Source organism: Lontra canadensis, unplaced genomic scaffold (assembly GCF_010015895.1).
Source record: "Lontra canadensis isolate GAN:19392208 unplaced genomic scaffold, GSC_riverotter_1.0 scaffold2, whole genome shotgun sequence".
Taxonomy (NCBI): Eukaryota; Metazoa; Chordata; class Mammalia; order Carnivora; family Mustelidae; genus Lontra; species Lontra canadensis.
Window position 1 is genome coordinate 14011916 of NW_022630996.1, and position 16221 is coordinate 14028136.

Here is a 16221-nt window from a genome sequence, read left to right on the forward strand (position 1 = left end):
GTAAGACAGGGGTTGAGATAACAGCACCGTTTGTTAAAAAGACTACCAAGTCCCCAACAGACTTGGCATCCTGGCCAAAACAAACAAACAAACAAACAAACAAACCTGACCACATCAATGTGGTTCTACTTCTGAACTCTGTTCTGTTCTACTGACCTATCCTTAAGCCAGGACCACAATGCCTTGATAACTGTGGCTTATACAGAATCCTAAAATCAAGTAGTATGAAACCTCTAGCTTTGTTTTTCTGTTTTCAGGAGTTTTGACTAGTCTAGGGCCTCTGCTTTTCTATATAAATTTTATAATCGGTTTGCCTATTTTTTTCAACAACAACAAAGAAATCCAAACTTGCCTTAATATTGATAGGGACTGCATTAAAGTAAAAACCAATCTGGTGGGGGGGGCGCCTGGGTGGCTCAGTGGGTTAAGCCTCTGCCTTCAGCGTGGGTCATGATCTCAGGGTTCTGGGACTGAGCCCCGCATCAGGTTCTCTGCTCAGCGGGAGGCCTGCTTCACCCTCTCCCTCTGCCTGCCTCTCTGCCTACTTGTGACCTCTGTCAAATAAATAAATAAAATAATTCTTAAAAGATTATTTATTTATTTGACAGAGAGAGAGAGAGAGAGAGAGATCATACCAGTAGGCAGAGAGGCAGGGGGAAGCAGGCTCCCTGCTGAGCAGAGTGCCTGATATGGGACTCAATCCCAGGACCCTGAGACCACCACCTGAGCCAAAGGCAGAGGCTTAACCCACTGAGCCACCCAGGTGTCCCAATAAATAAAATCTTAAAAAAAAAAAAAACAAACCAATCTGGGGAGAATGGGCATCTTAATAATCCTTAATCTTTCAATCCATAAATGTGATCCCTCTCCATTTATTTAGGTCTTCTTTAATTTCTTACAATAGATTTAGTCCTACATATTTATTTTGGCATTAATATAAACAGGTTTAGGGGCGCCTGGGTGGCTCAGTGGGTTAAAGCCTCTGCCTTCGGCTCGGGTCATGATCCCAGGGTCCTGGGATCGAGCCCCGCATCGGGCTCTCTGCTCTGCGGGGAGCCTGCTTCCTCCTCTCTCTCTCTCTCTCTGCCTGCCTCTCTGCCTACTTGTGATCTCTGTCTGTCAAATAAATAAATAAAATCTTAAAAAAAAAATATATAAACAGGTTTAAAATTTTCATTTTTAAATTGTTCACTGCTAATATAAATTTTTTTTTTCTACTGACCTTGTATTCTGTAATCTTGCTTTAATTCACTTATCTTAGTATTATTGCTCTGTAGATTGCATGGGGTTTTCCATGGACACAATAATGTACTCTACACCCAATTTTCCTTTCTCCTTTCCATTCCATATACTATTTCTTTTTATTATTGCATTAGCTACAACTTCTGGCACAATGCCGAACAGAGGGTGTCTACTGACACTCCTTGTCATAATCTTTAAGGAAAATGTTTTACAATTAAGTATAGTACTAGTTATGTTTTTCATAGATGCCCTTTATGACATTTAAGAAGTTTCTTTCATTTCTAGTTTGCTAAGAATTTTTTTTTTTAATCACTAATGGGTTTTGAATCCTGTCAAATGCTTATTCTTCACTTACTGAGATGATCTGTGGTTTTCCTTCTTTATTCTGTCAGGGTGGGGAATGACTGATTTTCAAATGTTAAACCAACCTTATATCCCTAGAATAAACCCTCACTTGGTCATTGTGCATTAACCTTTTTATATATTGCTGGATTCAATTAGCTAAAATTTTATTAAGAATTTTGCATCTTCATTCACAAGAGGTCTGTAATTTTCTCTGCTTATAATGTTTTTGTTGGGTTTTTAATATCAGAGTCAACCTGCTTCATAACAGAATTCAGAAAGTGTTCTGTCTTCCTCTGGTTTCTCAGAATCTATGAAGAGTTGCTATTTTTACTTCCTTAAATATTGACTGAATTTACTGAGAAAGCCATTTACAACTATAGTTTTCTTTGTGACAAAGTTTTCTTTTCTTTCTTTCTTTCTTTTTTTTTTTTAAAGATTTTATTTAACCAACTGGGTGCCTGGGTGGCTCAGTTGGTTAAGCAACTGCCTTCAGCTCAGGTCATGATCCTGGAGTCCCGGGATTGAGTCCCGCATCGGGCTCCCAGCTCCATGGGGAGTCTGCATCTCCCTCTGACCTTCTCCTCACTCATGCTGTCTCTCACTGTCTCTCTCTCAAACAAATAAATAAAATCTTTAAAAAAAATAAAAAAATAAAAGATTTTATTTATTTGACAGAGATCACAAGTAGGCAGAGAGGCAGGCAGACAGAGGAAGGGAAGCAGGCTCCCCGCTGAGCAGAGATCCCGATGTGGGGCTTGATCCTAGGATCCTGAGATCATGACCTGAGCTGAAGGCAGAGGCTTTAACCCACTGAGCCACCCAGGTGCCCCGGGACAAAGTTTTCAATTATAAATTCAATCTATGTCTGTAGTTGATATGGAGTTAAGATTTTCTGATTCTTCCTATGTCTGTTTTGTTGTGTCTTCTAAGGAATTGATCCATTTCATCAAGTTGCTGAATTTGTTGACAGTTGTTCATAATAGTTCATTCCCTTTTTATGTATATAGGGTCCATAATGATGCTATTTTCACTATTTTTTTTTCTTTGTAAGTCTTGCTATTTTATTCACCTTTTCAAAGAACCAACTTCTCCCTTTTTAAATGTTTTTCTATTATTTCCTATTTCACTGATTTCCTATCTTCTACTTATTTGAGGGTTAATTTGTTCCTGTTTTCTGACTTTTTTTTTTAAATACTGCATTTATTTATCTGAAACAGAGAGAGAATGAGATAGAGAGTACGAGAGGGGGGAGGGTCAGAGGGAGAAGCAGATGCCCCGCTGAGTGGGGACCCCAATGTGGGACTTGATCCTGGGACTCCAGGATCATGACCTGAGCTGACTTGAGCAGTTGCTTAACCAACTGAGCCACCCAGATGCCCCTTCTTTTCTGAACTCTAAGGTGAAAGATAAACCCATTGGTTCTACATAAAAAGGATAGGCCGAAAACTATTATTTTAATGATCTTATTAAGCAGAACTGATATGTACTGGCCTAGGATTTTAATAGGTACTAAGTGATATTACACAATCTGAATAAAGTCAGATATGAATAATCAACTATCACCTCAACGTGTAAATGCTGGCTGTTCCAAGGCACCTCAAACTGGAGATATCCAACATTAAACTCCTGATCCCAATCAGGAGCCCTGGGTCTACCCAGAGGCTTCTATTTTCAGTTGATATTAACGCCATCTACTAACGCTAGTAACTCTGGAGTCATTTCTTTCAAACCCTACATCTAACTGATCATAAAATTCCATTGGTTTTACTTTTTTAAGTTTTAATTTAAATTCCAGTTAGTTAACACACAGTATAATATTAGTTTCAGATGTACAATATAGTAGTGCTGCACTCCCATACACCACTCAGTGCTCATCACAAGTGCATTCCTTCATTCCCATCACCTATTTAACTCCCTTCCCCACACCTCCTGTAACCATCAGTTTGTTCTCTATAGTTAAGTCTGCTGGGGCACCTGCTGGCTCAGTTGGTAGAGTGTGTGACTCTGGAGCTGGGGCTGCAGGTTTGAGACCCACGTTAGGTATAGAGAATACTTTAAAAAGTCTGTTTCTTGGTTTGCCTCTTATTTTTCCCCCTTTTTGCTCATTTGTTTTGTTTCTTAAATTCCACACACGAGTGAAAACATATGGTATTTTTCTCTGACTTATTTCATTTAGCATAATGCTCTCTGGCTCCATCCATACTGTAGCAAATGACAAGATTTCATTCTTTTTTAATGGCTGAGTAATATTCAATTGTGTGTGTGTGTGTGTGTGTGTGTGTGTGTGAACTGATGGCTACTTGGACTATTTCCATAATTTGGCTATTGTAGATAATGCTGCTATAAACATCAAAGTACACCTATCCCTCTGAATTAGTGTTTTTGGATTCTTTGGGTAAACATCTAGTAGTGCCATTGCTGGATTGTGTGGTAGTTCTATTTTTAACTTTTTGAGGAACCTCCCTACTGTTTTCTGTAGCGGCTGCGCCAGTTTGCATTCCCATTGTTGGTTCTACCTTTAATATATATTGAGAATATGGTCTACTTTGCCTCTATTTCTACTGCTGATATGTTGGTGTGCACTGCAATAATCCCTTGCTTCAATTTCTACCATCTCCCTTAGAGGTCTCTCTGCCTCCATTCTTACGCTCCTTTAGTCTGTTCTCAATACAGCAGTCAGAGTGATCTTAGAGCTTAGTGATCTTAAGTCAGGTAAGACAGAAAGCAGATCACATCACTCCTCTGCACAATACCCCACCCTGGCTCCTAATTCATTCAGAGTGAAAACCAAAGTCCTAACACTGACTTACGAAGTCATTCACAATCTGATCTCCCAATCCTTGCTCTTACCTCTCTGACCTCATCTGTGACTACTGCCGTCATTCTTACCTCTACTCCAGCCACAGTGGCCTCTTTGCTGTTCTCCTACACAAAGCCAGGATGCTCCCACCCTTGGGTCTTTGTTCTAACCCTCCCTTTGCCAGGAATTATCTTCCCCAAATTATCTGCTTACATCACTTCCTCATACCCTTCAAGTCTCTGCGTACATCTCATTTCTAAATGAACCTATTAAGAGCATCCTATTTAATACTGCAACTCTCCAGTTCTTGCCCCTTCTAATTCTGATCTTTCTTTACCCTTTTTATCTCTTTAATTTTTCCTTAATACCTATCATTACTAACGTACTTCATAATTTGCTTATTTATTAAGTTTATCATCTCTCACCACTAGTAGTTAAGTACCACCCAGGTAGGTATTTTGCTTGGTTCACCAATACATTTCCTGTGCCTAGAAGAATGCCTGGCATACTGTAGGGACTCAATACACATCTGTTAAATGAATGACACCAGTACTTTGGAAGCTCAGCAGAAATGTAATTAATACAAAATGTGCAATACTGGCTCAAAACTTGTTTTTCTCATTCCTTCTCTATTATAGAATCTTCTCTGAAAACAGAATTAATTTAGGCAACCTTCTCTCAGGCCTTTTCTAGAAAAAAATACCATTTTCATAAGGTTTATCAGCAGCTCATTGCCAATTTAGAATCCATGTTCTGGAGACTGAAGGAAAGCAAAGAATCATTATTTGGTATACAGCTGGTAGTCCACCATCACTTTTCCCAACAACAGGCATAATGATGATTGTCATCAGCCTCCCAAAAACGAGAAAAATCTAAAAACTACTTCTCGTTGCTAATACAATCACTAACATAATAAAAAATTTTGTTAAAAATATACAGAGAGAACAAAAACAAGCTTCCACAGAAAACAACAGTAAGGTCTTTTTTGATAAGTGGAATAATATAAGGAAAGTGAAGCTCTATATGCCTTACTACTGAGAAATATGCTAAGTATGTATCCTAGAACTGTCACCAAAGGATTTCTTTTCTCAAAACAAAATCCATTTACACATTTTTAAACAAAATAATACTCTTATGAAGCAGTAATCCTCAATGTCAGGAGTGTTTTCTGTTCCATAAGAGCAGACAGGAGAATCTAAGGGCGAGGGTACTGTCCTCAGAAAGTCTCTAGAGCAATTCCGACACTGACACACGTGCATGGTACCACTGTAACTAACCTCTGTTAGGGTTAAACAGCTCTTAACAGATAACGCTTTTAAAAAGCTTTCCACTTTTAAAAAAACGTAAGTCTGTGGCATACAAAATCACAATTTCAAACTACCGAGGAAAGGAGAAAAGGAGAAACCCGTTACCAAAATTTAAAAAATGGCTCCTTTGAACTTGAGATACCTCCCTGTCCCGGTTTTTCCCATTAGCTTAGCTTTAAGAACAAACTGTCTGTTTTCTTTGGCCTACTTGCAGTTCACACAGCTGAATTTATTTACTTTGCAATATTTTGTTTTGGTTTGGTTTTAAAAAATAAGAGAAAAATGAATGTTCCCAGGTGACAGCCATTTTAGATAGACTATGGAGAAAACACAAGGAAATCTATTTATAACTTTCAAATGCATGGTCATTAATAGACTCTTCACAATTATGTTTTAGTTATAAGCCGTAACAGCTGAAACCAAACATATTCTGCTACTTGGCTGAACTCTGATAATTCCCCCATTTCAAATAGTATCATGAACTGACTGAAGACTCAAGGAGAGACAATTAACTGTCCCCCCTTCTGGGGGGTTCTAGAGCGTGTTCTGATTCTTCACCTAGAGAAGGGTTTTAACTAATACTGACAAAGTGCAATCAGACTTATTTTCACAGTAGGCAACTATGAAAGAGAATCTCTTTGTTTTGGGGCCAAGGGCATGCAGGCTCTACTACTTGAAAGTACAATGAACCCGGTACCTGAAAGTGATCTAACATTAAATCTGAAACCTGTGTCACTGCTGAACAAGAAAAAAGCACTGCTTGATGTTGCTATTGCAAAGCCAAAGCAAAGCAACTGAGAACAGGGAAATAGATGGTATCATCAGCACCAGTTCTGTGAGTGGAAGGTAAAATGGATTGCAGTTCCAGATGTTGCTAAATGAACTATGAACAAGGATGTTTGGCGAAAGTTAAAAGTGACAGAAGGAATCTCAGCGGTGACGAGGAAGACCAGCTGTAAGACCATGAAACACTGCAGGTGTGTTCACACACACACTGCAGATAACCAGGTATGCCCTAAAACATGACATCTCCTCAAAACCCTTAAAAGTAACGATCTGCTACTCATTTCTCAAGGTTAGGGACACCGGATAAAAGAAGTCAGTAGACTGTAGTTGAACTATCCTGCTACGACAATCATATAATATCAAGGTAACAGGGATTCTACTCTCACTAACCTCTCTTCACTTTCTTCTTACAAAAGAGGAGAGTTTTCTTTTTTCTCTTACAGGATTTTGGAGTATCAACAGAAAAGTTTATATTGAGCCATTATGCAATCTTTAAGAGAGATAAGCATGGGACTATGGAAGTAAAAATTTCTACTTCCTTCCCAACACACAAAACTAATGTCTAAGTTAAAACCTTAAACCTGAGAATCCTTTTCTTAATGGATCAAGGGCTTTAGTAAGCCTACTCAATTTTTATTTCATCTGCTCTGTGCTACTTTAAAAATTATTAGTGTCATTATTTTCCTCATCATCCTTTAAACATCTAAGAGAAAAATCAGCAAGTTAAAAAGACTTTTTTTTTTTTTTTAACGTTCACTTTCTGAAGTTTATTACCACCTTTACCTCTTTTGTCTCTTCTGGGTCTGAATGATCCACGGTTATATAAAGATCGTTTTGTAAATACTTCAAAGCACTAAGGGGATCCATTTGGGCCTTTTCTTCAAACCTAGAAAATGCAAACAAGAATAATAATTGTCTGGAGTTATGGGAAAACACAGAAATGTCATTCAGACCTGGAGTGGAATACTCTGTGTCTGAGGAGTCACATGGATATCTAACAAGAACCCGTGTCTGGGACTCCAGAAGGACGAACATTGCCATGGAGACAGTGTAGCTGCGGAGTCCCCAGGGATATACTGGTAATGCCAGGTGGGCACAGGCAGTCACGATGCTAGGGACCGGGGAGGAGCACTTCCTACCCTCCTCTTAGAACTACAAGATAAGATTAAATCTACTATGAAACATAGTGAACATGTCAAATATTTTACATAACAAAACTGCAAAAGAGCCAAATATGTTTCATAAAAAACACGTAGAGCTAAAATAAAAACACCTGGTTGGATCTGTGCAATATACAATCCACCAGAGGTGCCTAACAGGGTACTCAGAAGCAGAAATGAGTATAGTTTCTTTTCCAGGGTACCACTAACAGTGATTGAAAATATATGTATTTTAAAATTATTAAATATTTTTAATAATATTATTTCCTGTCTCAGTCAATAATAACAACTGCAGCAACCACTTATCAAGCATGTCTTGTGGTAGACATTGCATTGAGACAATGTAATTGAGACAATGCAATGTAGACATTGCATTGAGTATTTTACATATATCACTTCATTTACCCCCACTCTGATGACAGTAAGTTTTATCATCATTTAAAAAAAAAAAAAAAAGACGAGAAACTGAGGCTCAGACAATGAACTTGGCTAAGATAAGAGCTAAAAAGTGGCAGTAGTAGAATCAAATGCAGATCCATCTGATTCCAAAGCTGAAAAGGAAACAATGAGTTAGTTCCCTAACAGGAAAAGTCTGCTTGAGACTATTTATCTATTTAAATCTTTTGTTATGGCATAATTATATATGGATTTATTTGTAATAAGCTGGTATGCTTTTGAAAATATTGTACAGAGAGACAGAAAAGAGGACATTTAATTTCACTTGGGAAAGGAAAATAATGAGCCTTCTTCCACAATGGTGTTCAGGCTGATGGCATCAATAATTTCCTGTCTTTAGAGCTAATCTCAGAGATAGAGTACCTGTATTTTAAGCAGGGCAAAGACTAGCAAAACATTACAGCTCTATTGTATCAAATAGTACCGTGACTGTCAGCTAGTCTTCAAGCCCTCAGATGAGAGAGCTCCTTAGGCAGAGGTCATGTTACTCTACCATCTTGTCCAAAATGGTAGACCAGTTTGGGTACCTGAGACAAAAGCAATCTTCTCAAGCTTGATCAGCAGTTTATAAAGTAGCCTGGCAGAATTATTCCCAATAGGGATACTCTTCCCAGGGAGCCCTCTCTAAGAAGATACTCTCTTAGAGAATCTGAATGAGATACACAAGGACATAAAAGGCACACAAAACACAGAAGTCAGTAAACAGAAGACATGAGATAGTAGGTAGATTCCTTCCCTTCCTATCCCTCTTTTCTTTCCTTTCTTCCTATCTACCTACTTATTTACAAAGCCATATGTACCTATCTGTCTGTCTGTCCTTAGAAGCAATGAGGTTGAGGGAAAACAGAATTTGTAGTAGTCAGTAGAATAGGAGAAGCAGGTAAGAAGAAGAAAGACAGAGGCTCAGTTACAAGGAAAGCTACTACAGTGATTCCTTGCTAGCAGAATTGTTCCAAGACACTAAACAATCTTCATTAGGCCTCACTGTTCAAAGGTTGAGGCAATGTCTGGATATTCTCATAATAACTTTTCTTTTAGTGATATATCCTAAGAATATATCCTTTAGTCCCTGAAATAACTTAACAAACACACCTACCATCCTTTTAAATCCAGTCAAGAGATCCATTTTCCTAGGTTTGTTTTCTCTCTTCTTTTTTTCTAAGCTTTCTTTGGCCTGCAAAAACTCATCACTGCGTTTATGTCTGTAGTCTAGAATTCTGTTTCAGCCAACAACTGTGTCCTGTACCTAAAATAACAGGAATTAATCCTAATAAAAAGTTTTTCTTTTGTCCCTTTCTACCCTAAATTGTTGCTAAGTCCATGAATTTGAATGTTATAGGGAAAAATAATAGTGGCACTTTATTTACTGTACTGTGTGATACCATTAAGAACAAAGACTCATTTCTTGGCATATAGTATATTTCTCTCTCTACAAATATATATTTTAACTAAATAGAATACATAACTGTTTTCCATAAGAACAATAATGAAAATAAACAAGCCAGCCCAGCAGCATAGGGTAGGGTCCCACAGAATGAAATTCCAGGCTCAGTTTAATGTGAAATTTAAATTAGAAAGGTAATTTTCATGCTCTATTCAACTGATATAAACCAACTTCTATCTATTCTGCCTGCAATGTAGAAATGTCCCTTAAACTCTTGAATTCATCTAAAGATTGGTAGGAAAAAAGGTCTCTGTCTTTTCAAATATCTACAATGGGCCGGGGTACCTGGCTGGCTCAGTCAGTAGAGCATGTGACTCTTTGATCTTGGGGTTTTGAGTTTGAGCCCACACTGAGGGGTAGAGATTACTTAAAAATAAAATCTTTAGGGGTGCCTGGGTGGCTCAGTGGGTTAAAGCCTCTGCCTTCAGCTCATGTCATGATCCCAGGGTCCTGGGATCGAGCCCCGCACTGGGCTCTCTGCTCAGCCTGCTTCCTCCTCTCTCTCTCTCTGCCGGCCTCTCTGCCTATTTGTGATCTCTGTCTGTCAAATAAATAATAACATAAAATCTTTAAAAAAATCTTTAAAAATAAATAAAAATAAAATATATAAAATAAATAAAATGGGCCTTTTACTATCAGTTCAAATTAGTTGTAGACAAGAGTTTCAAGATGCTCTGACTGCTCGCCTCTCATACCCATATCCATCAAGAAATTCTCTTGGTGCAATCTTAAAAGTTTATCCAGAATCTTACTGGGCTTTCTTGATCTCTTTCATGGAGTATCTCTTCTTCTGCCTTCCCTCAAATGGTGGTGGTCATCAAATAATGCCAACATCTCTCTACTCTTCTCACTCTAACCAAGCTCCTTTTCTTTACTGATCACTCACAAATGTAATGATAATTGGCCCATGCCTTTCCTCCAAATGTTAACACGTGGTCTCTAAAACCTGAAGTATATCAAACTGAGTCCATCCTTCTAATACACGAACCTGTTGTTTCTGAAGAATTCCCCATCTGAGTGAAAACAGCCACAACCTCAAATTTACTCAGTTATTTTGGGAAAGCTAAGTGTGTTATTCCTCAATGTAAAAATGTAAAATTCCTCAATGTAAAAACTTTCAATGCTCTCCTTTTACTCAGAGTAAAGCCAGAGACCCTTCACCAACTGTCCCCTTCTTAGCTCTCTGACCTCATTTCCTACCACAATTACCTCACTTACTCTGCTTCTACCACACTGTTCTCCTCAATTGATTCCTCAAATAATCCAGGCATATTTTTAAACTCAGAGCCTTGTCTATTACCTATCTGGAACACTTTTCCTCTCAAATTTCTACATGATTCATTCCCTCATATTCTTTATTTTTTTAAAAAAAGATTTATGTATTTATTTCAGAGAGGAAGAGAGAGGGCAAGTGCAAGAGGAAGTTGGGGGAAGGGCAGAGGGAGAGGGAGAATCTCAAGGTGACTCTGCACTGAGCATGGAGCCTGATGTGATCTCACGACCTTGATCTCACAACCCTGACATCATGACCTGAGTCCCGAAATCAGGAGTCGGTTACTTAACTGACTGAGCCACCGAGGTACCCCTCCTCCCTTGGGTTCTTTAGGTCACTACTCAGATGTCACCTTTGCAGTGAGGTCTATCCTAATATTCTTATTTAAAAATCACATACCCAGCTCCCTCACTTGCACAAAAATAGTTCTTAACCTCTTTTAGTTCTTTTTCATAGTACTTATTAACATATAAATTCCTTATTATGTTTACCGCTAGTCTTCCCTTAGAAGACAGAAACTCAGAGATAGGAATTTTTGCTTATTTTCTTCTTTGATATATCCACAGAGCCTAGGATAATATTTAGTAACTACTTAGTAGGTGCTCAATAAATATTTCTTAAATGAATGAAGTTTCATTGATGTTTATAAAAACCTGCAGGCAATTGCTCTGGCCATTTTACACACGAGCACAGTGATCTCCAGAAAGATTAAGTTACAAGGCTTGAAGATCAATCCAAGGTGCAGGTCTGATACTTCTTCCAATATAAGACATTAGCTCTAAGAACTTAAGTCAAAAAGTAATCACAATTAGAAAAGAAGAACTGTGTTCCATATTTTTATTTACTGTTACTACTCTAATTGAAAATACTCTATATAAATGGATAGGGTCTTTAACTATTCTTAAATTCTCCTTTCAGGGCTTTTCTGGTTTCAGTTCTGAGATGAGCTAGCCTATACTTCTTTTCCCATGGTAGAAAATTTCAAAAGCTACTTCTTTGCCCCATCATACACACTTGTTGCCTCTCAGCTTTGGTCACTGTTTTATGAACCATTCTCACCCCCACAAAATTTACTAGAGTCTTTCATCATATATTTAAAGGTTTAAATGATTTGTTACTGACTACTGCCTTTTATTCTTTATCCACTGACATTCCTTACTTTATGCCTTTTACCAGCACAAGCCACTAACAATGTTTGTATTTAAAACTTAAAACATGCCATAATATATATTTCAGATTCTCACAAACTGTCATTTTACCTGCCCACTGATAAATTTTCAAAAGAGAAAAACAACTGTCAAAGGTAAAAAAAAAAAAAAAAAAAGAATACTTCTCAGAATGGCCTGGTTATGAGAAAATGAATAATCCTACTTACTTCTGGAAGGAATGAAAGTCAACTTTCTGTAGGGCAAATGATAATTAACCAATTCTATCAATATCCTACAGAATTTTGATAGGGGCACATATGGAAGCATATAATAATATCACATTACTATTAACTTATAATAGAAAATATGCTGGAAATAATCTATATATTTTACAAAAGTAAACGGGTTAAGTAAATTACACATAAAACAGAACACTATGCAGTCATTAGAATTATAATTTGTATTTGTTAACATGGTAATAAGATGTTTGCAATATATCATTCATTGAAAGAAATAAGATTCAAAGCATTATGATCCCCATTTTTCAGTTAAACAAAAATATATGTGTGCACATATAAAGGATATATACCAAAACAGGAAGCTATTATTTCTCAATGACAGGATGATGAATGAGTCAATTATTTTGCAGGCTGAGAGGACTTATTATTTTTTTTTTATTAACCACACATTACTTTTTAAAATTAAAAGCCAGAGAAAGTGTTTATAAGTGAATTCAAATTCTTACATATAGCGCTAAAAAATCTCCTCTAATCTCCAACGGGCTTTTGGTCAGGAAATTTTTCAAAAGAGCTCAATTTAATATCCAACTACCAGCTGCTGTATCTGAAGTAGAAAAAGAATGGTATAATTTCCCTAAATTTGTTTCGTCCTTTGAAAAACTGACTGTAACATTAAGTACAATATTAAGGAATAAAATTTTATCAGTGTAAACCTTAGTTGAAGGAGCTTGAAGCTTAAATCTTATTAATAAAACAGAATTTATCTCTTGTCATCCAGTCAACAAGAGGACTCAGACCCTTTCTCCTGAATAGGGAGATAGGAAATACACTAATTAGTCACGGTAATGCCAAAGTAACAGAAATAACTAGCTTGTTACTATCTCTCAAGCACAACTTGTGAAAGTGGAGATAGGAACAATAAGTAAACAGGGTATGATAAAGGAAAAGTTTAATAATTTATACCACACAGAGATTTTTATGTATTTATATTCTATATAAAATATAATACATAAATATATACGAGACATATAAACATGTATGTGTAAACACACAGACATCCACGAGTGCATGTGTAGTGGTGATGGCGGTGGTGAAGTGATGAACGCTGGGGTCAAAATACTCAGGACCATATCCTGGCTGTGTCGCTAATGGCTGAGTGACTCTAGGTGAATTATGTAATCCATTTAAAAATACCTCATTTCTTCTTTTACGAAATAGTGATAAGAACAGCACTTACTCAACTGCCTTATTGTAGAAATAATATGCAAGATCTAGCACAAAAATTGCAAAATAAATGGTAACTATTATCATCATTAAAGGCTAACCTTCTTTCAAACTATAAATTTTTCTTAACGCCAAACATTACCAATAACTGAAAGGACAGATATGTTTTCCTACATTTTTCAGTAGCTCATCACCTGCTAGGGCTCAAAAGCAAACATGATCCAGGAAATATATATGAAAATGTTTCATTACATGATTTTACAACTAAATGGCAAAGGTAATGATGTAGAACCAAAATCATATTTGAAGTTGTATTCTGAAACACCAGATTAGAAAGATATTTAGTCAACTATATCATCTCATTCACTGTTAAGAAAGTGGCTAGGCACAGGGCAATAATATAGAACTGATGTGCTTTGTACTGAGTAGGCCTTGTTACTGGAGGATAGGCTCATCTCCTTCATCTAAATTTCTTCCATGTAACAGTCACAAAATTTTCTTGTTCTATATCTAGAAAATTTTAGCATCAGTGTGTATCTTCACTTTGTAGCTTCCTTTGAAACAGGAAAGCAAAAATAAGGAAAGTAACAGGGCATTTACAAGAGTCATGATCTTCATAGTATTTACACTGTTGTTTTTAGTAAATTTCCAAAGACAAAGCCCCATCTCCAAAGTCGAGGTAACACCAACCAACAGCTAATCATGTTAAATAAAAGTTTTCAGTGAAGTATTTTTATACCTGTGTTTTCTTATCAGGTACTTGCAGTGCCTCAGTAAGTAATCTTTTGAAGGCCTACATAACTTCAGTGACCAGAAGTCATCTAATCTCATCTTTGGGGAGCAAGATTTTCCTGGATTCCCACCAAATAAATAATGAACCTAAAATAAACAAAACAAGCCACATTTTAAGATGCATGCATACTGAAGAAACCGCACAAGTCAAAGTAAAATTTCTTCATTTTGATAGGAATGTGTAATAGTAATAATTAAAACATTATTGCATTTCTACCAAAGGCTTCTTATGATGTTTCTCACTTCCATTTTACTTTAAAGTACTGTGGCTACTTCCTTAAGCTGCATTTTAGATTAAAATGCGTTGTATTATCACAATTATACTGACAATGTAAGACATGAAACAAAAGCAATGATAGTAAGAAGCTAATCCACGATACAGAGTTTACTTTAGGGAAACAAACAATGGGGATTATTAAGTAAACCAAGTGTTGGTCATAATAACAAACAAGATCTTGTAAAACTCTGACACACATGTTGAATCACTGAAGGTCAACTTCAGTTTAGAAACTTTTAAAATTTTAGCATCTTAATTCTGCCTTAGGCTTACTGCCAAATATTAAGTGGTACATATAATTTGTGGTATAACTTTTAAAATATTACATAATACCCCAAAAAAGAAAAGAAAAAGGAATGCAATAATGATTTCATTGGTTTAATTTTAGTGATATTCTGCACTTAAACTGTTTTTGAAAACATGTATGTTCAAGACCGTTAAACAATGGTGATATTTTTATCCTATAGATCAAAACTCATTTACCATTTAATCTGGGAGACTCTAAGAGAAATGGCTTTTATTCAGTTGTATGGTATTGTTTACCTAAAGGTCTGAAATGATAAGGAATTTTTTTTTTTAAAAGATTTTATTTATTTGACAGAGAGAGAGATCACAAGTAGACAGAGAGAGAGAAGGAAGCAGGCTCCCCGCCTAGCAGAGAGCCCGATGCGGAACTCGATCCCAGGACCCCGAGATCATGACCCGAGCTGAAGGCAGAGGCCTAACCCACTGAGCCACCCAGGCAGCCCCATGATATGGAATTTAAACGATCACCTATGGCCTACACAGAAATACAAGCTTTGTCAGTAAGTTATTATATAATCTGAGCCCAATCACTAACCTATATGAAAAGTTTAAGGGAGACATAGTTTAAAGAAACCACCTTGAACATTTAGCAACACTAAAACTTGAGAATGCAGGACTGTTTTTGTGAGGCCAATGGAAAAGAAACATCACTCATAGATAGGAAAAATAAAGATAAAAGACTTCTTACACAATAGGAAAAGCTAAAATCAGAAGTTACATATACTTTTTCCTATCACGAGACAAGGTATCCTAGTGATAAAAACTATACATTTTTTAGTTGGATACTGATATTATAGAAACAATAGGTCATGCTACATAGGGAGAAAGGATATTCAATGTCTGCTACATATTCTATGAGTGTCTGCTATATCATAACTTTTTATTCAAATGTACTTAAAAATATGCAGAAACATGTATTTTGGGATTCTATCAGATTATAGGTCTTGGAAAGTTTACAAATTGATATAGTGATGGTACCTTGTGTAACTCATCATATACAAGCTGATGGGCAAATCTTGGACATGGTTCTTCCTCCTGAAGACTTTTACTTGGATTATCCTTTGCAGCTTGATCATTCTTATAGACGCAAGACCTGCAAGACATGGCTTTTTAAGGCATTCTACCCTAAAAAATTAGCAGCATACATAATGTTAATACAACTTTAGCAAGCCAATTAATTGCATGTCTATTTCCAACAAAAATTTTACAAATTTGTTCATATCAAATCTTAAAAGTCCTGGTCAAGCTCACACAATAGTATGAATTTGTTAAGAATTAAGTTCTTTTTTTTTTTTTTTAATTCTATTCATTTATTTGACAGACAGAGAGAGTGAACACAAGCAGGGGGGCAGCAGGCAGAGGGAGGAATAGGCTTCCCACTGAGCAAGGAGCCCAAAGTGGCACTCGATCCCAAGACCCTGG

At 36.7% G+C, this 16221-nt stretch overlaps 1 protein-coding gene across 2 annotated transcripts in view; it reads right to left on the reverse strand.

Annotated features, from left to right (window-relative positions):
* Positions 1–16221, reverse strand: part of MKLN1 (muskelin 1) — a 323612-nt gene that overhangs the window by 12567 nt on the left and 294824 nt on the right. For both annotated transcript variants that reach the window (XM_032869094.1, XM_032869086.1), the window contains 3 exons: positions 15778–15892; positions 14164–14303; positions 7264–7366 (listed from right to left, as the gene is read on the reverse strand). In XM_032869094.1, coding sequence (XP_032724985.1) covers positions 7264–7366; positions 14164–14303; positions 15778–15892 — 358 coding nt within the window. The remainder of the gene's footprint in view (positions 1–7263; positions 7367–14163; positions 14304–15777; positions 15893–16221) is intronic.